The following is a 20,712-nucleotide window of genomic DNA, read 5'->3' as shown; positions in this document are numbered from 1 at the left end:
TCATACATCTAGCATGGGAATGCCCAAAAATACAAGAGTACTGGGACCAGGTTTTCATGGCGCTCGAGAAAATGACTGACAGTGTAATAGAAAGAGATCCATTACTTGCACTCCTAGGATACACGGCACAAATACCCAAAACTCGTAGGAAATTCCTCGCTGTGTCATTGTTATTAGCTAAACGAAGAGTAGCATGTAGATGGGGGAAGAGGTAGAGCCCCGAAATTTAAAGAATGGTTGAAAGACTTAACATATTGTCAAGAACAGACTACCATTTACGCTGAGACATTGCCACATACCTCCAAGTCCAAAACCATGCGGAGACCTCTCCAAGGATACTTACTATCACAAAACTCCGAAGATACACCTTCCACTTCAATTGCAGCTACATAAGCTAATTTAGATATGCTCCATTATCTGTTCTTTTGTCTACACTGCAGGTCCGCCAAGATTGCTGGTATAACAGATGTCTAGGAACTGTGTGTCGTTAAACGGAGACTAGGCTGCCTATCCTTAGTCATTCATACCCGACAGCTCTTCTATGGCCCATGTATAGTACCGCCTTTATTTGTGTTCTGCCTGCCCTTTGTCATTACTATATAATTGAAACTATTGCTCCGTCAAATAAGTTGAAATTGAGACGTCTAACCAAAGAGACTATTGCGAGTATATTGTAATTCACTGTACAATGCACTGTTATATAAGGTCATGATCTATGTTAAAAACTACTAATAAAGTTTTTTTTTTTTTAAATAAAAAAAAATAGCTTCATAGAGGTATAAGGTACATTCAAATGAATGGGGGAATACAACACATCCACGTTTCACTATTCTTTTGGTAGCAATTCAGTCACACAAGCTATCCCGGTTACCTATGCACACACAGGCTGTCCCAAACGCCTGAATACACAAACTATACTGGAGACAGCAAGGTCAGTATAATTCTCTAAGCAAATAGTTTCACCAAAAACACCCTCCGAGGATTTTATTGATAAATTCTTTAACAGAAGTAAATACTTTTCTACAAAAAATATTTTTAAAACGTCAGCTAAATGGAGAAAATAGGATTCAACACAATTAGTCAAGTTAAGTAATAATACTTTGCAAAGAAAATAATGGAATTGGAAAATAAAAGTGGTTGATAAATACTATGGTCATAAAAGAAGCTTGTAATAAAAATAGGATTTGTTGTTTCCTCCTTTCAGAAGTATAGGGTCCTAGTTAAACAATTACCAGTAGTGAGTGGGAGACCGCATAGCGAATCCAGCTTCAAGAGCTTAACCTCCCACGTCATGACATCAAGCACCATATATCTACCACCATCCCAACATCAACCTCAAAACCTAACAACAGAAGCACAAATACGAACCTCATCAATTACACATGCTACAGCACTGAAACACTTTTTGACAAGCTCTCTTGGGAAATTCTAAATTCACATTCCTCTTTTTATCCAGTGGGCTTCGGGCTGTCAATAAGGGTCAGAATTTGTTTTGGCTGCTGGCATGCAATTTTAATTCCTATAAAACGTTTTTTGCACTTTATTTTTTTAAAAATGACAGTAAACCTTGAATCACTCTTTTATGGTTTCTCTAAACAGATGTCAAGAAACAAATGAATAAATGCAAACTTGGAAATCAAGCAACAATATTCAATCAGTACCACCCTGCATATCATGTTAACGTACAGTCTTGTAGGCATTTAAAATTGATCTACTTCAACCCTTGTAATGACTGGCATCTCCTTTGTTAACAAGCAGCACCCCGACCATTCATTCACAAGTTGCATTCCTAATCCAGAAATCTAGTAAGACCTGTACACAACATAGATTCTTCTACTTTGTCAATATAAACCAATTTCAGTCTTCCAAGTGGCTCACCACGGTAGTGTACCCCAGTCACACAAAGCACGAGTCTACTTTAACTTCGCACTGTTCCACATTCAGACAGCGACGATGGTTGTAACCAACTTGTTGTATGGAGCGATTGGTATTCTAGCCCGATCTATAAAATAGCAACCTTGTTTAAATAATGGAACTGGGATCTCTCACTAACCTGTTGCTACCAGTGAATATAATTCTTTATTAATGGGTCATTTAGCCTCTTATTATTCTACCTAAAGGAATGTTTTTTTGCAAAATTCACCAATTATCTCAGATGAGGATCAAACCACATTATTTGTCCAACTTCCACAAGGGAGATTGGAAAGTCTCACCACTAACATGAGAAATTCTACCTCACATGAATTCACGTTTACAAAACCATTGGCAAATGATCACTTTTTAACCTCTATTGTATGGAAACCTAAACATTTCTACATGGTGTTAGAAGAAATAGGAGTATTAATCAGTAGTGAAACACAACGACCCGCATTTCTGGAACCATTTCCTTAAGCAATCACCCTCCACTTTACCATTTAGCACAAATATACTTCCCTATGGATCCCTTTCAGTGCCATATTATCTCACTTTAGTTTTGTACATAGCAATTATACAATCACAATGTTGCTTAAAACCACTGCCAGAACATACCCGAGAAGCATGAGTCAGAGAAATGAGGGAAGGAAAAATAGGATGATACGGAGAAGGTGAAGGACATGTTGGTGAGGCAAGCTGGACATATGGAATGGTTTTCTTATCAAGGTTTCCTCTCAAGGGAACTCAGTTCATCTATCTGGAATGGTTGAAAAAGGAGTCATTCTTGCTTAGACAGCATAAAGCTGCAATGCTTCCGACTACTAAAAAGAAAAAAGAAGAGACGGAAGACAACAAAAAGTAAAGAAGTTGCTTCTTGTCTTTGAATCGCCAGTGCTAAGATTGGTCATAATCAGTATATGGGCTACAGCTTCAAAGCGATTTACATGCCAAAGTAAAATTTAGGTGTAAAAACATAATACAATTACAACAGTCCCATCTAGACAGATTTAATATTGCAAGCGGGGGGGGGGAGAAAGCACACTGCTTCATCCCAGCACGGATTACGCCACTGCATTCTGGTAAATGTAGTATGCTTACTTAAAAGTTGCTGCAGTTTTTCACCAAACTTGGTGCAGGTACTGCTGTTATTTCTAAAAACGTGTTTCTGGGTTTAGCCCTTCATCAGTAGAGAGCAGAGGTAGTAGAGAGGAGGGAAAAGCAATCTGAGGTTGCTGAAATGCTGCTAAAGGCATCACAGGGCACAGTAACACTCTACAGGTGCATCCCAGGTGAGCTCATCAGCTCAAGAGAGCCTTTTAAACAGAAGGGGGGGGGGCACACACAGCCTCTCTTCAAAGAACAGTTCACTCCATTGTATTCTGATAAATGCAATACACTTACTTCAAATTTAATGTAGTTTTTCACCAAAGTTGGTGCAGGTAGTGCGGTTATCTCTAGACATGTGTTTCTGGGTCAAGCCCTTCATCAGAAGAGAGCAGAAGTAGTAGAGAGCAGAGAAAGGTCATCTGGGGTTGCTGAAATGCTGCTCAAGTCTTCAAAGTTCACAGTACCACTCCACAGGCACACAGGTCTAATATCACCTTTGCAAATGAGATGTATTCACACGTTTTGCCATAATAATGTTATATCCATTCAAGCAAATCTGCTCTGGGGGACCAATTTGTGAATTCCCCAATTTGTTGCTGATGACTTACCCACTCAAATTACACATCTAGTTTTACTCCTGTGAAGGGAAGAAGTAAATGTGATAGTTGAAATGAGGGAAAGAGAAATGAACATCGCTAAAGTTTACAGACAGACAGGGTAAGGTGTTTCATCACAGGAAACAATGCTTCCCTATGGAAAACAAGACAACATTTCAAATTGCGAACTTGCTTTCAAGTTCCATTTCTGCAAGGGAATGGTACATCCTTTACATTTCTTGAAGTAAGTATTGTTACACTTGCAAGTACTGCTGAGAATTCCACATTTGCATATTTCGAAGACTATGTAAAGAATGATATGAGAATTCCTAAATCGAACATTCGCTCTAAAGTGGACCAGTCCCTTGGGACAAAGCATCTGCAAAGCAAATAGTGCTGGCAGAAGCTGCCACCGTTTTGACTTGGTCAATGCTTGTTAACAGGGTTTTTGTAAAAACTTTTTGATGCGCCATCACCACAAAAAATATTTTTTGATCTCAAAAAGCACACTTGACATAGTAGTTTCTGCAACTAAAAGGAACTGCTTTTTCTGCGGATGAGCTCCTTAAAGAAAGAGCAGAATGCGGTCACTTAGACTGAAGTTAGACAATGGCTGAAGTGGGATGACCTACTGCCTCGTGCTAATTTCTGTAGAGGGCATAGGAAATAAGGAATAGTACAACATCAGATCAATGGATCAAGAGGGTTGGCCAAATGCCCCTGCATATTGAATTCACAGAGTTGACTAGTTGGACAGGTCTGCGTGTTTGCGCCAATCTTTGGCAGCGACAGTCCTTGTGGCTGGCTTCAGACTGGTGATCGGATGTAGCAGTTGTGCCTCCCATCATGATTCTTAGCAATGATGTTTTTGTGGAAGATGCAGCCTCAATAGATCCTTACTCACTGCTTCGGCGGTGCTGCATCTTTCATTTCTTTGCCAGAAGTAGCAGTACCTATAGCTCAATGGTGGACTACTAGGTAAGACAGTAATCATTGCTCTGGTGCAGTAGTGATACAGTTCATTCAAGAAATGCACAGAGACCCGGGGGTCGTTTTGCAATCCGGTCCCCTCACCTTTCTATTTTTGTTCCTTGGCTTCCTCTAGGCGCTGCACATGTCATAACATCCTGGGCCTCTTCTCACAGACAGTCTCTCCTCCTGCAGGATGAAGCACACACCTTTCCTCTCTCAGAAGGCATGTAGGCTTTTTAAGCCGATCCTCGGCTCTTCCAATATAAAGAGCAGACTTCAGGAGATGTCTTTTCATCTCTGGGGGATGGGCTGTCATGCAGACACCAACCTAGGTTACACAGCAGCTCTTCGTGTGCTCTGTGGAACCCCATTTCTTGGCCAGTAAGAAGTTTGTACTGTAACAAAGTGGGGTGCTGTACATGCCACTTTTATATAAATTTTCCAGACAAGGGATGTGGATACACCGAGGCTTCAGAAGCGGTTTGGGTTGGTTCTCTTTCAAACGTACTTTCGAGGCTGCTCTCTAGACATAGTCTGTGTGTAAAGCGAATGTTCACACAGTAGGTAGCAGGGATGCTGATTCCAAGCTGGAGTAACCAAAACGGTGGTACACTCAAGTGTGAGATCTCTGCACCTGTCTGAATTGAGCCATCCTGAAGAAGTAATCAGAGACAGGCAAAAGGGCAGGTTCTGCCCACAAACTTCCTCACCTTGAAGAACAGGACCTGCAGTCTCCCTCCTCACCCCTACCATCTGTCAAATGGCACTACTTAAGGAGTGTCAATCAACTGCCCTTTGCTCAAAAGACCCTCATGGAATTTCTAAAGGAAGCCCTATCTCCGTCCTCCTCAATTCAGTGCCTAGGTCTCAACCTGCTAGCCTTTGGATGCAGGTATTACACATACAGAGGTATGCTGTCCATGCAAAACCAAAGTGGATCACCACTGGCCCCAGTACTCCAGCTCACACACTAAAAAGTCTACTACCATAAATGAGCTACACATGCAATGTGCACACACACACCTCGCATCTAGGGCAATCTCATGTCACAGCAGATTTAGGTCATATATACAGAAGTTGTGATTGTACAATAGTCTTTTCATTGTATTCTTCAATAGCTCATAGCATGGAATAGTTACGATGGTCAGAGGCAGAAAGTAATTCTGCAGCGTGCCTAGTAGTATCTAGAGAAAGTTGAAGTTAAGTCAATCAAGCACCATGTTTTCGTCTTCATTGACTGCCTCCAAGAAGGGCTCCTTGTTGGTCTTTAGGATATTGTTCCAGTTAAGAGTGTACACTTTTCTAAAGTTGCTCTGTTTTCACTTTCCTATGTTTGGTCTTTATGTGAGCGTGCGTTTACCCTTTCCGCTGGTTTTTTGTTTCCCGATTCCTCGTGTCATTTTTCCACTCTTGGTGTTCTGTTTGTAGTCCTTGTTTTATAATGTTCTTTTGTCATTCTTAACAGTATTGAACCAGTGATTGGCTGGGATCTAAATAAAGAGGTCAACTTTTTTGGATTCCTTCTCGTCGTTCAACAGATGCCTAACTTCTCACCCTGTAGGGAGGCTTTCTATAAAGGTTTGCTGTTTTTGCTCAGATTAATCTTAGGAAACCCACCGGCAAAATCTAGCCCACTCCAAACTGCAAAGCCAATACAACACAAAGTAACTGGCCTAATCAGACTCTGTTCTGCACTTGAAACCTTAGAACCATGTAGGAAAATAATTGGCCTGCACAACCATAGTGGTACATGCTAGTGGCAGAATCTGCGCTATACAAAGCCAATTCGAATATCAACATACCTTGCAATGAGAAATGCGTACACTTTTACAACCGATAGCGACGGTCACCTGCTCATTTAATGTTTTCTGGCGACGGTCACCTGCTCATTTAATGTTTTCCTGGCACCGTTCACCATGCAGCTTCCTGGGCACGGTGGAGTTTTACTGTTTGTGCATCATATTTAGCAGAAGCTTTGGTGTTTTATTGTCTTTTGGCACTCTCTGTCTGGTCACACGCCTTGCTCTCCGGAAAATCTCCAGATGTTAGTACTCTCTGAAATCCCATCTATATTTGCCCACACTCCATTAATGCACACAAACGCTCCAAAATTCCGGTCAAGTTTTCCAATCCGTACGCACAATGAGCAGTTGTGCTGTCTTCCGAGAGGGTGATGGTGCCCTATATTCATAACTACCTCAACAAAACAAGAATTTATTAAGGCCAAGGTAAATTACCATTGTTGAGACATTAGTCGAAGAAAGAATTTTACTTTTGATAATAGAATAGGTCAATGTTATTACAGAGACATAGCTTGTGTATTGTAGATCTTCAGCAGATCTTTTAAATACTGTAATGTATTAGTATTTATATTGTGTTTTCCATCACCCCCCCCCCCCCCCCCCCCCCCCCCACCCAACCAAGAATCTTAACATGCTTTTCTGGGTTGTGCTGTTGGATTATTTATATAACACTTATTGGAATAGGAACGTACTCTTCATGCTAAACAAGGTTTGTATGCCTGCCCTGTATGCCTAACTTCCTGAAAAACAGGTATCCTGACTGGCCGTGGTATTATGCTAAACTAGTGTGCGCGCAAAGGCCCATAACTGTTTCTAGACAGTGAGAGGCACATGACCAGTTCTGTGTCCTGGAGGAGCGCATCAAACGTGTCCTACTACTAGGCAGTGGCCTACTATCCGAGCCCCCAGTATGTTACATAAACCGGTGGTGGCGTCAGAGTAAAATGTTTTGTAAATACGTTCTATTCAGTGGCTCCCTCTCCCACCTAGCGGCTTAGACCTGTAAAAACCTCCCCCTGCACCTCAGAACCTCACCATCGCTCCAGCAGTTTAGAAAAGACATCAAGACCTGGATGTTCAACCAATAGGAGAACAGGCTGCAGGATCTCCCAGCGCCTCGAGGCCCACATGGGTGATGCAGCTGAGCTATACAAATCCTGATTGATCAAAAGAAAAGACTAGAGCAACAGAACAGCAAACCAACGAAAGCAGAAATCAGAATGAACCAAAGAATGCTCCCCAAATAGGTCTTGCACCGTACCAAAAATGAAGAGAGAGTGATTCTACTTCTAGAATAGAGCATCAGAACAAAATTCTAAATTAACAGTACAGGGACAAACACTATTCTAAGGCATATATAACACAAATATTTCAAGAAAAAACAAATGCACTCCACTAACCCTGCAAATAAGACTCTTAGTGGACGGCCACAGTGGACATAGCTAGACTTCCTAGGCTTCTGTCACCGACAGGGTCTATACTACACAGTTCAGATTTAATTACAACATAGAAAAATGCATCTACGTCGATGGGAATGAAGTCATGCCAAGATTCAGGACTGTCTGAAGGGCTGTAAATGCCAGAGACTGAGGACTAACTTTGGCTCTTCTCAAGTACAACGTCGCCTACGAAATAAGATGCATCAGCCAACAAGAGGGACAAACACCCAGTCTTAAAATGTGAATGAAAAGCATAGGATATGACAGCCGGAAAAAAAAAATACAAAGGCTGTGTGCAGTGAAAGGGTCTCTAAAACGTTCAGAGTAGGTCAGTTCAACGATGATGAATGTTTTGTTTATATGTACGGACATCGGTACCCTGATCAGGATAATTAAAGTGTAGAAGAATGAAAATACTACAGGATGTAGATCACAAGCTAAGCTAAGAAAATATACAATAAATAAAGATGCCTAAAGCGATGAGGCTTGATTAAACAAGTATTGTACCACTTCCAATTACTCACCCATGGCACGTTTTAATGTGCAAGGCAAAATATTATTTTCATGAAAAAAGCTATCAATTAGTTTATGATAAGAATTCAATTGGGCACTATAAAGACCCTACAACACTAACGAATCTAATAGATGATGCTAAACCTAAACAGTATAAACTGCTGCTGTGATAATGTAATTATCAGGTATGGCGGAAAGTCTGAGCAGCAAACAAAAATATAAAAATGCAATAGTCCCGAAAAACCGTGTAGAATGCTTTAGGAGTTGCACGTTTTAACCATTTAAAATTTGCATGTTTAAGCCTCTTCCAGTGTTCGTAAAAGATGGTTATTTAACTGGAATATTGTATAACATCACTGACTTACAATGAAAAATCACGCTTCCACAGGAACAAGAGATGAATATGAAAAAAAAAATATATTAAGTAACGGAACCAAGCTTAAACAACAGAATCAAAAAATATCATATCACTACCAAAGCCCCCCACAACGAAGTAGCAGGCACACACAGAGGATCGTTTGGACCAGCGGTTTTAATGGATTGGCATAATGCATTTCAGTTGAATACCTTCCTCGGATGCCTTCCCTGACCAAACCATGCAGTCAGTGTCCATCTTTAACAAGCATTTACAATGCAATGGTCTCGGCATTGGTAAAGTTAGAGCTATTGGCATTGCTCATGACATTATTTTTGTTTATGTTTTTGTTTTTAAAACATTTAAAGAAACGGCATTGTCATGAGCAATGCCAATAGCTCTAACTTTAACAATGCCGAGACCGTTCATGGAATACAGAATGGTGTGTCCAAATTAAAAACTTAAGAAGGCTCCAATTATTACAATTTCACTTACCAGGTGGTATAGAAAGACCTGGAGGCAACTGGATTGTGCTTTGTTGAGCAGGCCGCATAATGAGCTGTGGGGAAACTATTCTCAGTGGAGTCGCCATCGCATGCCTCAGTGATGGCGACAGTGATGGGTTGGACATGACATGTGCAACTGTGCTCTGCTGCATGCCACCTGCAGCAGAACATGGAACACCCAACCCAAGGGGTGACGGTGTAATACTGGTGCGCAGGGTGTCGTTGTTGGACACTACAGAGGCAGAACATGGAGTATTGTGCGTTATACTTGTGGGAGGCATCATCATTGGAAGAGACGTTGAGGGTTTGCAAGGCGAGGCTCCTGCAGCATGGTGAAGTTGCACAACTGATGTTTTAGGCTGCATTTGCGAGTCCAGTTTACAGTGAGTTATAGATGGAATCTGGTGGTTGACAACGTGTGTTGCTGACGTTGGTGCGTAAGTGCGCCTTGCACAGTCCACATTCTGCATAAATAGAGGGTCAACTGAGCTACAATGCCCATTTTGTGTAATGGCTGCTATGTGAGCTTGAGGTCTTTGAAAATGGACAGAGGACTGGTTGGCGCCATACATCAAGTTGGCTTGAAGCGGACTTTGATGAGCGGCGGGAGATGCACTTTTGGGACTGCATAGAATAGTCATGTTTGAACTACTGCTGCTTGCACTGCCGACTGCCCCTGCAGGATACGTATGTGATGCGGAGCTGTGCTGAGTAGGCTGGTGGAAGTGACTGTTAGCAACAGGCAGAGTCGAGCTCCTGATAGGTGTAGATAAAGAAGGTAGGTTTGGGAAAAAGGGGGTGGTGATGGACAGAGTTTCTGAATGATGCAGAATACGCTTACCAAGTCAAGAGATCATGGTTTTAATCCATCACCGTTTTTTAGCTCACTGCACCATCCCAGCTCAGAACCTGGCTACATGCAAGTTAGTCTGTACCTGTCCCAGTGCATGATGGGAACAGGGCAAACCAAACTACCAAGCCAATTCTTATGCTGGGAAGGAAACAAGCTCCCGGGGACCGGTTTCTGGCATCACAGCCTTCGTCGGCCCGGCTTGCCTGAATCCTGATGGTGCAATGAGCAAGGGACTCACGTCTGAGCATACCCTCCCACGCTGAGTGTGGATAAAACGATTTGGGAAAAAGGGGGTGGATTAAAACCATGATCTCTTGACTTGGTAAGAGTATTCTGCATCATTCAGAAACTCTGTCCATCACCACCCCCTTTTTCCCAAATCGATTTTATCCACACTCAGTGTGGGAGGGTATGCTCAGGAAGCTTGTTTCCTTCCCAGTATAAGAATTGGCTTGGTAGTTTGGTTTGCCCTGTTCCCATCATGCACTGGGACAGGTACAGACTAATTTGCATGTAGCCAGGTTCTGAGCTGGGATGGTGCAGTGAGCTAAAAAACGGTGATGGATTAAAACCATGATCTCTTGACTTGGTAAGAGTATTCTGCATCATTCAGAAACTCTGTCCATCACCACCCCCTTTTTCCCAAATCGATTTTATCCACACTCGGTGTGGGAGGGTATGCTCAGACGTGAGTCCCTTGCTCATTGCACCATCAGGATTCAGGCAAGCCGGGCCGACGAAGGCTGTGATGCCAGAAACCGGTCCCCGGAAGCTTGTTTCCTTCCCAGTATAAGAATTGGCTTGGTAGTTTGGTTTGCCCTGTTCCCATCATGCACTGGGACAGGTACAGACTAATTTGCATGTAGCCAGGTTCTGAGCTGGGATGGTGCAGTGAGCTAAAAAAAAACGGTGATGGATTAAAACCATGATCTCTTGACTTGGTAAGAGTATTCTGCATCATTCAGAAACTCTGTCCATCACCACCCCCTTTTTCCCAAATAGATAAAGAAGGTAGGGGCGCGGAGTTTATTTTTATTGCAGGGGCAGAAGGGCTCACCGGTGGCAAAGTGGCTGCTGGTGATTTGGAACTTCTTAGCGCTGTGGTTGGGACAGACGGGCTCATTAGTGATACACTGGCATGGGGAGCCATCGATGTTGTGACATGGGGTGCCCCATGTGACGGCTGCTGCTGCCTGCCCTGACTGTTTACATGCGCACCTGCAACAGGCTGAGCACTGACAGTAGAGAGAAGCTGGCTCTTGCCGCCGCTTACAGTCGCTCCTCTACTGAGCACTGAGCCACCAGTTCTGTGCTGCTGCTGAGCAGTGCTCAGCCCCCGAGAAGCCCAAGTTCCACCCCCCGCTGCACCAGGCCCATGTCCAGTCAGCTGCGATTCCAGAGAACCCACTAAGTCGCTGACGGCTTTTTCCGCTTACAGTCGCTCCTCTACTGAGCACTGAGCCACCAGTTCTGTGCTGCGGCTGAGCAGTGCTCAGCCCCCGAGAAGCCCAAGTTCCACCCCCCGCTGCACCAGGCCCGTGTCCAGTCAGCTGCGATTCCAGAGAACCTACTAAGTCGCTGACGGCTTTTTCGTCCACCTCGGAGAAGAGCATCTCCTCCAGGGGATCAGAGGAGCCCGCCATCTTGCTTGTCTGCACTCGCCGAAGCCTTTGGAGTTTTGTCTCAGTGCACCTGCGATACAGCCCGGGGCATGATGGGAATCTAGTGACGACATAGGATCCCCATCCCAGCTAATGAGTTTGCTGTAAAGGCGTGTGTTTCTAGTCACGGGTGTCGCAGTTGTAAACACGGCGACGAGCGGAGGTCGGGCCGCTGGAAGCAGCGTGGGGCGTGGCATAGTAACTGCTCTGTCCCCCCCTCCCGAGCCCAAAGGAAAAAGCAAACAGCAACAGAAGCTTTAACAAGGCAGAGCAAAAGGCAAGCACACCACCGCCTTTCTCCGAGGCAGAGCAGAAATGCCTCGGAGAAACGCAGCGTTCTTTTCGGATTCGGGGGCGTGTTTTGCTGTTATCTCCTCCAGCCATTGGCTGGAGGAGATAATTAGACTTTCTGCAAAAAACACACCCCCCGATCCGAAAAGGACGGGGCATGATCGGAGTGACGGGACCTCTTCTCCAGTGGCTGGCCAGCATTGAAGAGGCCAGCCAATGGAGAAGAGGGGAGAAGAGGGGCGGGTTCAAGCCCCTCTTCTCCAAAACATTAAAATCTCTCGACTTCCGGTTCTGCCTTCGGCAGACCGAATGGTCCCGAGACCTAAAAAGAGCCTGCTTCACTGATAGGAAAAGGTGACACGGTGGGCGTGACAGGCAATTGGGCACACGGTAAGTACCTTCCCCCATGTTGGTGATATATATATATATATATATATATATATATATATACACATACATACACACACACACACACAGAGGCGCAACTAGAGCCACATTTCGGGGGGGGGGCTAAGTAAAAATATCGGGGGGAGGGGGCTGAATCTTTAAGCAACAGGCAGAGTGGAGCTGCAGGCGCTCTTAGAAGGGGTGAAACAACAGCAAGGCCTCATTAACATGTAAATGGTCTATTAAAGACCTGTGAAGTGCTCGGGTGCGGCTGTGTGTGTGCCCGGAAGCTGTCTCATCCCGGGCTGCCACACATGAGGGGGGGGGGGGGGGGGGCTGAAGCCCTTTGAGTCCAATGGGTATTGCGTGCGTGTATATATATATATATATATATATATATATATATATATATATATACACACACACACACACACACCAGGATGATACAAAGGGATTCATGAAAGTCATCGGGGTATTTCTCCTTAAAGGCAAGGGTAGGAGAAGAGGTTTTTATTAACCACCAACTGATTTCGATTTTCTTTTTTGCGTTTGTTAGGGTGGATGTAGTACTGCCAGGACACACCTTTGAGGGCTAGCCCATCTGCAGCAAGGTATTGGAAGGTACCAAATCATTTTAAAGCATCAATCCTTAGTCACACAGAGCTCCAGCTGAAAGCAAATGAGGTGAAGATGTCAGCAGAGATAAAAGTATAAAATAGATACTCAGTAGGAATGTGTTTTTGAGTAACAACTTTTGTCAATGACCAACGATATGTGTTGTTTACTTGACTGGTCCATCATGCGTGCCTAAAAGCACTAGCAAACCAACTGCAAATGGGCTAGTTTTAAAAGTTTGACAAAACATCTGCAGGACAAGAGCTAAACGTGGAATCTTCTGCACTATGCAACAGAAAGGCCCGATTTCTCTTCCTAGCACTGGGCACATATCATTCATCCACTCGTACTGAAAAGGAGTTAGTGGATCATATAACCGAGTCAACATGGAGTATATACAACTTTACAGGGAGAAAAAAAAATGACGTTGCACCACTATTGCAGTGATTGACAGCCTGTTGAAAAACCAATGTCTAAATTTAGCCCTTTTAGAAATACACCGGTTCATGTTGCCTAAGACAATGAACAGATATCAAGACAATATCAAGACTGTGGACACGGGGGAACCCCTACTTTTTTCACACCCCAAAATAATACCTCAACAACTCACCCACAGATTGATTAATCCGGAACAGTGTTAAACCTCAATTGTATGAGGCAAGTGTCCCCAAGATGAGGCACCCCTCATCATATTGAAATACTGTCAATGACAGACTCAATAATTCAGTTCCAGCTCATAAATGTAAGTTTTAAGGATTTACGACAACAATTCAAAAAGGATTGCAGTACTGCTATCACAATTGCAAATGAAATAAATACCATAAAGGTTCACAGAATAGGGCATTACAGAATAATGTGCAAATCAGGGAAAATGTTAAGTTCCAAATGAGAAGCAAAATCAATAGAGAAACAGACAGCATCCCTAGTAGCATCAAAAAGTCTTCTTTCTTAGCCCCAAAATAACAGGTTTATATACAATTTCCTTCCATATAAAATTATTAGTTCATCAAGGTGCGAGCAAAAGAATTTAATTCTCTGCAAATCAGAGCACAGCTTTATAAAACACAATATTGCCACAGCATCTAAGCACTACCCTCCTCCCACTCCCTCCATGAATAGTGATTCTGCCTATGTTATGCTAATGTTATCTGGAGACTGCAGCACAAACTAGTTACATGTACAGCAGGGAACTATAATGAATAAATAGGGTAAAGTGGGCTAGCTTAAGATCCTTGGGAAAAGAAAGATTTATGTGCATGTGATGGAAAGTTGTTGATCGGAACAGCAAGAACATCAATGAAAATTAACAAACCTGACTCTGCTGGTCTGTGTGCCTCACAAAATAATGAACAGTGTACATGCAGAAGAAGAAATCCATTTCGAATTAGAAGGAGTCTATGCCTAAAATGAGACCTAGTTACCAAGGGCCAGGAAAGTACATTTCTACATTTCATAAAAATATAGTTTCAACTTCAATAGCATCACGTTGGCGTGTATATGTAAGACTGAAAATAAATCCAAGTTCTGGATGTTGATAATCCAGAAAAATATGAAATGCACAAAACCTTTCACAAGACCCAATGTTGACATCCGTGTGCTTCCAGAAGGAAAGGCCTTCTTAAAAGTGGTGGGTGTTTCGAACAAGTCTTGGCAGTAGCGCTCCAATGGTGTATCTCCTATTCTGACATCAGGGATCTGAAGATCGGTCCATAGCAACATGTTCTCACGGATTGGAGATCTGTCCTTTGCAGCTTGTCCTGAGGGCGCTGGGCCAATACCTAATACTTCTAGTCCAACAACATTGATCTTTAAACCTGGGTATTTAGCAACCCTGGTCAGATTTCACGCTTATCAGATGCAAACAGGTTCTCCTAAATCCAGGTGGCGTTTATGGGGTTTTGGAAGTTTCACTGCTGCACCCAGAAAAAAAACCAATGGAAATTTCACAGGTTGAATGGTAACCAATAAAACTAAGAGGTGTTGATTACTAGTTACAGGACACAACTAGAATCACACTATTTTCCCATAGAAATGTACTACGTCCAGAAAAAAGTATACTACTCAAATGGAATATGCACTGCAGCACTAGCTCCAGATAATTCTTTATAAGACAGCTTTTAGTGGAGGCGGCAGGGTATAGTATGGATTTAGCTCCAAAGAACAAAGCACTTTATAGAGAAAGCTGTGCTGTCCACAGAGAAAATAGAATATGTGGGGCCCTGTTGAAACAAGACTACAGGAATAATATTGTGATACAGGAGTGAAACACCACCTAGGACGTTACAAGATCGCATAAAGTAAGGTTCAAGTAGTTTTGTGTTACAGTCACACATGTCTCTTCAAATAGTTTCGTTCATAATCACTATATTTGGTTCAAGTCGAGAGGTAACGATTTGAATCAAACTATCCAGGTTAAAAAGCAAGCAATTTAGCACCCAGGTACAAATGCCGAATCTCCTATGATACGCGCCGGATTTCTATCACAACAGTGTAGGGTCCAATCATAATACTATAATTTCCTAGCCTGGCAGTCCCGATCACCATCATATGGGTACTGGTTCACTCCCAAGACCAGTGTTATGACTATGCCAGTCTCATGCATTTCCTCACCTTATAATTGCTGGAGTTAACCCAGCCGATGAGCTCGTCAACTATCTTGTCCAGGCGCTGCTTGTCTTGTTCAAGATCCGGAGAACGACGGGGATCGCACACATACTCCAATAGCTCCGGCCCCACCTGCAACCGGCGGCCCACGTCCTTCTGCTGCACCTGCTCCTGAAAGTAATCCATGTCGGGGGACCAGCCGCGACAAACGTTAGGTGGCAGGGGACCTGCGGGTCCCTCTCTGGGGTATCCTGTGCAGCTCTGGGATCAGCGCCGGCTCCTCCCGCTCATTGCAGCCCGAGAGCGGCCAAAACTTCACAACTTCGGGCAGGGAATCACTGTCTCCGCCGGGGGCGCTGCTGCTGTGCTGAGGGCGGGGCACAGGCGGGGGCAGCGAGGCTAGGCAACGAGACTGTGCCTGAATTCGGGTCAAAAGATAGTCGCACTGCGGGAGTCAGTGCTCTCGGGTCACACGGGGCCGCCGCTCGTCCCACACAAACTTGTCTAGAACGCCCGAGGACCCTACCACTGCGCACCACAGACTGCGCAAGGGATGGGCCGCGCCACGGCCGCTGCCATGCTAGGATCAGGCTTATTAACATAAGTTACTAACGTATGGGGAGAGGCCCTCCGAAAGGAGGAGGAACTTCACCCATAAACATAATAGAAAGCCCGTGACGTTTTGCCTGACTTCAATGTGGAAGGTACTAACGACAGGAATTCTCTGTACTGTACGAGGAGCCGGCCTGTGGCCACGCTCGCAATTTATTTTGTGTGTGTGTTTTTTTCAAACATGGCGCCGGTGTGATTAGTCCTCACTCACGTCCCCATCTTTGGGGAGGAGTGATTAAACGAGGGAGGAGTCGGTGATGCACAGATATGTAGGCTTAGAAAACTCAGGTTTGCGTTGCGTCAAATCTACAAAGCGCATGGTAACGTTCAAAACGAGGTATTAGAGCTACATTCTTTCTATTTAAGAAGGAAGTGAGTAGAGTTCAGTCGCTTCGTTTGCTAGAGATAGAAAGTGCACAGTGATTGCTTCGTACATGAAAGTAAACAAAGGACTAATCTGACAACCCCTATCTACTTCTTCCCGTCTCTCCATGTGTATGTGACAAGCGTCCCTATTCCATGTTAATAGTATAAACTCCACAGCAGAGGCACCCCCCACATGGTCGCTCCACCCGAATCCCAATAAATTCAGACCACCACAAGTTTGTGTTTTTATGGAAGAATTGAGGCCGCAGTTTATTAGGCATTTCCAACTTACAAGCGATCCTTTACACATCATTATTTTTGTCCGGAGAGCCTGTGTCCTTACCCCATAAGCTCTACACTGTGCCTTGCCTTCAGTGCAGCTCACCTTGACCCTGGTGACCTATCACCTGGGGCGCAACCCTTCCCTTTCACTCTGGGCAAGCTTCTGCTTCCAGCCTGACAGGGTAACCTTTTACTTCCGGTTGCCACGCACTCCTTGGGTAAGCGTCTGCTTTTAACCCAACCGGATGACCCTTTGCCTTCCGGTGCCCACACACTCCCGGGTAACCAGCCGGTTCCCACAAGGCCGGGTGACCTTTCACTTCCGGTGTCCACACATTTTCTTCCGGATAAGCGTTTGTTCCCAGCCCAACCCTGTGCTTCTTCAGTTCCGGTGTGTACCCTCTTTATTACCTGGGCAAGCCAATGTGCTTCCCGCCCGCCAAACCTGGTTGACTGTTCCCCCACCCCTCTCTGCGAAGGTGACCCGGCAACCGTTACCCCACTTCTTCCATGCCACAGGCTCTGCCCTCAGTTGCGTAATTAATTGTTTACTTCCGGTTCACCAGAACAAAGGGCCTTGGGGAGCTTGCCAGTGCCCACTGGGTCCTGACTGCCCCGTTTGTGGTGTGTGCTCCCTTCCCAACCTGTTTCTTGTATTCCTCTTGGATCGCTTTGTGATTACCACCTTTCTTCGTCTCGAATCCGTTGCCGTCCCTCACTTCCGACTGCCGATGACCTCTTGCAAGTCCGCTATGCCTCTGCGACAAATGTCCCCTGTTGACCAACCCCCCCCCCCCCCAATTCTTGTTCCTTAGCGGGTGGGTGGGCGGGTCTTCTCTTTACAAATTTCCCAGGAGAAAGAGGGCCTTGTGCCCGGTGCCCACCTTTAAATACCCCTGCCTCCCTACCACATTCCTAACCCTAGATTTATGGCTGAGCTGGCCCAGCCCTAATACCAGCCCTATTATCTGGCAGTCCCGCTCCTACCCTGTCTCCCTTCCCTTATCTCTACCCAATCCTGTACCTTGGTGTTCGGGCTCTGCTCCCTGGGGGTGGCCTCCACTGAAGCCCCCAGTCCAGCCACTATGCCCCTCCCCCTGGGGAGTGGGGGCCGAACCAAGGGGCAAAGTTGCAGCACTATTGCTGCAGTGGAAAATATTTTGAATAAAACACATTTTACCATCACACATAGGGCAAATCCCGGTTGTATTTCATCCAATAACCAAAGGATCTTAGATGCGGAATCCTAAAATCAGGGGCAAATCATCACATAAAAATTAATCAGTGTCTAAGTTCAGTCAATAACGAGAGTTATTGAAGATTTTAAGCATTTGCTTCATACAAAGTTTAGTAAATTGTTCTAATTCAAATCATATATTTTATTCTTATTAGTTTAAAAAAATCAATCTCTTTCAGAATTGATAGAGAAAATGATCCGTTCAATAAACGTGTTCCATTAAAGAACAAAATCCATATTCTCAGAATGGGATGAAAAGTTGTCAGAATCCATAAAGGGCTCAAGTTCGAAACCGAGAGAGATCAAGCATTAAACTCAAATATATTCAAAATTAATAATCATTCAAAAAACTTCCCATAAATAGATGCTCATGAAAATCTCAAAGCAAAGGAATAAAGCAGTATAAATGCGAAATAGCAGTAGCAACTGCAATTAATGTAAATTGATACTTTTAGCAGTGGGTCTGGAAAATGGCAGTAAAAGGCATCTCATAGAGTGCGGAAAATGGCATGGAAAAGTGGCGTTAACCTACTCTAGGAACACGTACTATTATAAACTGTCGAAAATTATGTTGCACTTAGTGTTGCACCTTTTCCTCCTCTCGTCCAATCATCTTTCAGTGTTCTTCCTGGGAACAGGTTCACTCCTTGGTTTCTCACACAAAATACCATAGCGTTCAAACAGTAACCTTCGAGTATGCAACTTTGTTGTTTTGCAGTCCTGCCAAGTACCACACATTAGGTGTTAAAATAACACATTTCAGTGTGGTATTCTGCATCACTGCACTGGTTTTGAAATCCAAATACACATGAGGTTTCTTTATCTAAACATCCTTTCCCATGAATTGAACTACATTTCTATCTTCTAACAAAGCAAATTTAATATTAGCTAACAATGGGCTATATAGAAATCAAAACATCGTATTAATGAAAGACATTTTTCTTCAAGATCGTATCCTTGTGAAACAAGACAAGTATGTTAAAAGAAAACAAATTCAATTTATTGTGCTGCTTCCATGTTGTCAATTCGTCATAATTCTACTAAATAATACATTCTAAACAAGTATTTTGTAATTCTCAGTACAAGAAGAAATATTTTGCAAAGCTATGTGTAACATTTATTTAATAAAACATGATCATGAAAAGGTCAAGAACTTAACATTCAAAGCATGCATCAGCACATTTTAGTTGAACCACTTTTTCAAGCAATGCTGCTTTAAACAGCTTTGAGGCCTAGCACATGTAAATATGGCTAGTTACTATATCTCCTGTAATAAAATATGCATTTTTGTTCATTTTAATTCTGCACCTTAATATTACACGTCTCTTTAGGATATTAATTTGGTGTTTTGCTAAAAGCACCATATCAAATCCCTCCTCTGATGGTTATCTTAACCGTCATAATAATACCTGTGAATCTGTCAAAGCTCACTATCATATTCAATTGAGTCTTTTCTTTATCTTTTTAAACTTTTGGTTTGTTATGATTTTCTGTATTCTTCATAAATGCGATAATTTAGTGCTATTTTTCTCTCCATACTTTCATTCATTTCCCTGATCTTTGGTTTATTAATACAAAATCCACAGCCTTTTTACTAAGCAAAGATAATAAGTGTAGCGCCTTCCTTAGCCTGGGTACCCGGCATTTACTGCGTCACATACGGAGCTTAATATTACACGTCTTTATTCGTGTGCGTGTAACTATGAACTCAACATTCTAAAACAAGCTTTTATTAAGGTCTGCTCTGACACCTATGTCACAGCTCTACGGAGTCCGTTCGAAACCAAAAGGGTTCCGTCATAACACTTGCAAGACACTACATCTCCCCCTCTGTTAAAAAAATGTAAATATTTTCCGAACTCTGTAAATATATTTGACTAACATGTACACCGCTCAAATTTATTTCATATTTCCCTAGACTAATTTACCACTAATCCTTTCTTGGTTCCGGAGTAGCGTGCTACCCACCGAAAAGAGCTTCAACACCTCATCAGGGGTAGCAAGCATGATATAAATGCATACCTGTGACGAGGCACCCGATCGATCTGTACTCGAAAAAGGGGGCGGAGAGAGCGGCGAGAATTCCAACAGGGCTGCGGTCTCGTCCCAAACAGGAAGTGGAGGCAGCAGCCTAGTCGTGTGCGCTCAACGCAAGGAGACCCCTTCCATCACCGAGACTACAAGGCCAGAAGACGCGGTTGCCGGGGCGCGTACAAACACGGAAGTAGAGGAGAAAGAAGAGACGGAGTGCGTTTTGGAGGTTCGAGACCCGGAGGAGGTAGACGGAAGGCGCCCCAGAGGGGAGAACATTCCAGAAGAGGTGGACGAGAAAAGACCTAACGAAGAGAACCCTTTAGACACCGCGAGCGAGACCGGCACTCCGAGGGGAGCCGAGGAGGCAGGATCTCACCAGACCACGGCCCCAGAGGGCCGTGGATACAGGCAAGTGCCCGCTGCACGTTTCTTTTCTTTACGGGGCTGGTGGGCAGGTGTAAGAAGCACATCACCTCCTGCACAAGATTTCTCCCCCTCACAAAGGCACCTGGTACGTAGGGACATTGGTGAAGGTGCACATAACCCCCCCCTCTTACTTTTATTAT

General features: G+C 43.9%; 2 protein-coding genes across 32 annotated transcripts in view; both read right to left on the bottom strand.

Moving 5' to 3' along the window:
* Positions 1-16,145, bottom strand: part of CLASP2 (cytoplasmic linker associated protein 2) — a 1,832,463-nt gene extending 1,816,318 nt beyond the window's left edge. For all 31 annotated transcript variants that reach the window (XM_085607571.1, XM_085607579.1, XM_085607573.1 and 28 more), the window contains exon 1: positions 15,622-16,145. In XM_085607571.1, coding sequence (XP_085463697.1) covers positions 15,622-15,801 — 180 coding nt within the window. In that variant the 5' untranslated portion in view covers positions 15,802-16,145. The remainder of the gene's footprint in view (positions 1-15,621) is intronic.
* LOC146823257 (uncharacterized) lies at positions 9,186-11,718 on the bottom strand. Its single transcript, XM_085608142.1, has 3 exons — positions 11,508-11,718; positions 11,074-11,350; positions 9,186-9,987 (listed from the first exon to the last, which is right to left on the bottom strand). Exons 1-3 carry the CDS (start codon positions 11,698-11,700, stop codon positions 9,186-9,188), a joined length of 1,272 nt encoding a protein of 423 aa, XP_085464268.1. The 5' UTR covers positions 11,701-11,718.
* Positions 16,146-20,712: the final 4,567 nt, after the last annotated feature.

The sequence above is a fragment of the Triturus cristatus genome, chromosome 5_2 (assembly GCF_964204655.1).
Source record: "Triturus cristatus chromosome 5_2, aTriCri1.1, whole genome shotgun sequence".
NCBI classification, from domain to species: Eukaryota; Metazoa; Chordata; class Amphibia; order Caudata; family Salamandridae; genus Triturus; species Triturus cristatus.
Note: the sequence above shows the minus strand (reverse complement) of the source record. Positions and strands in the feature narration are given on the sequence as shown.

Bases quoted from the DNA above. Each gene is read 5' to 3' on its own strand.
- LOC146823257 (XM_085608142.1), bottom strand. From the start codon at position 11,700: ATGGCGGGCTCCTCTGATCCCCTGGAGGAGATGCTCTTCTCCGAGGTG. The intron at 11,351-11,507 runs GTAGAGGAGCGA...CTGGTGGCTCAG, and splicing joins AACTGGTGGCTCAGTGCTCA to TGCTCAGTAGAGGAGCGACT. The intron at 9,988-11,073 runs CCTACCTTCTTT...CTTTTTCCCAAA, and splicing joins ATAAAAATAAACTCCGCGCC to CCTACCTTCTTTATCTACAC.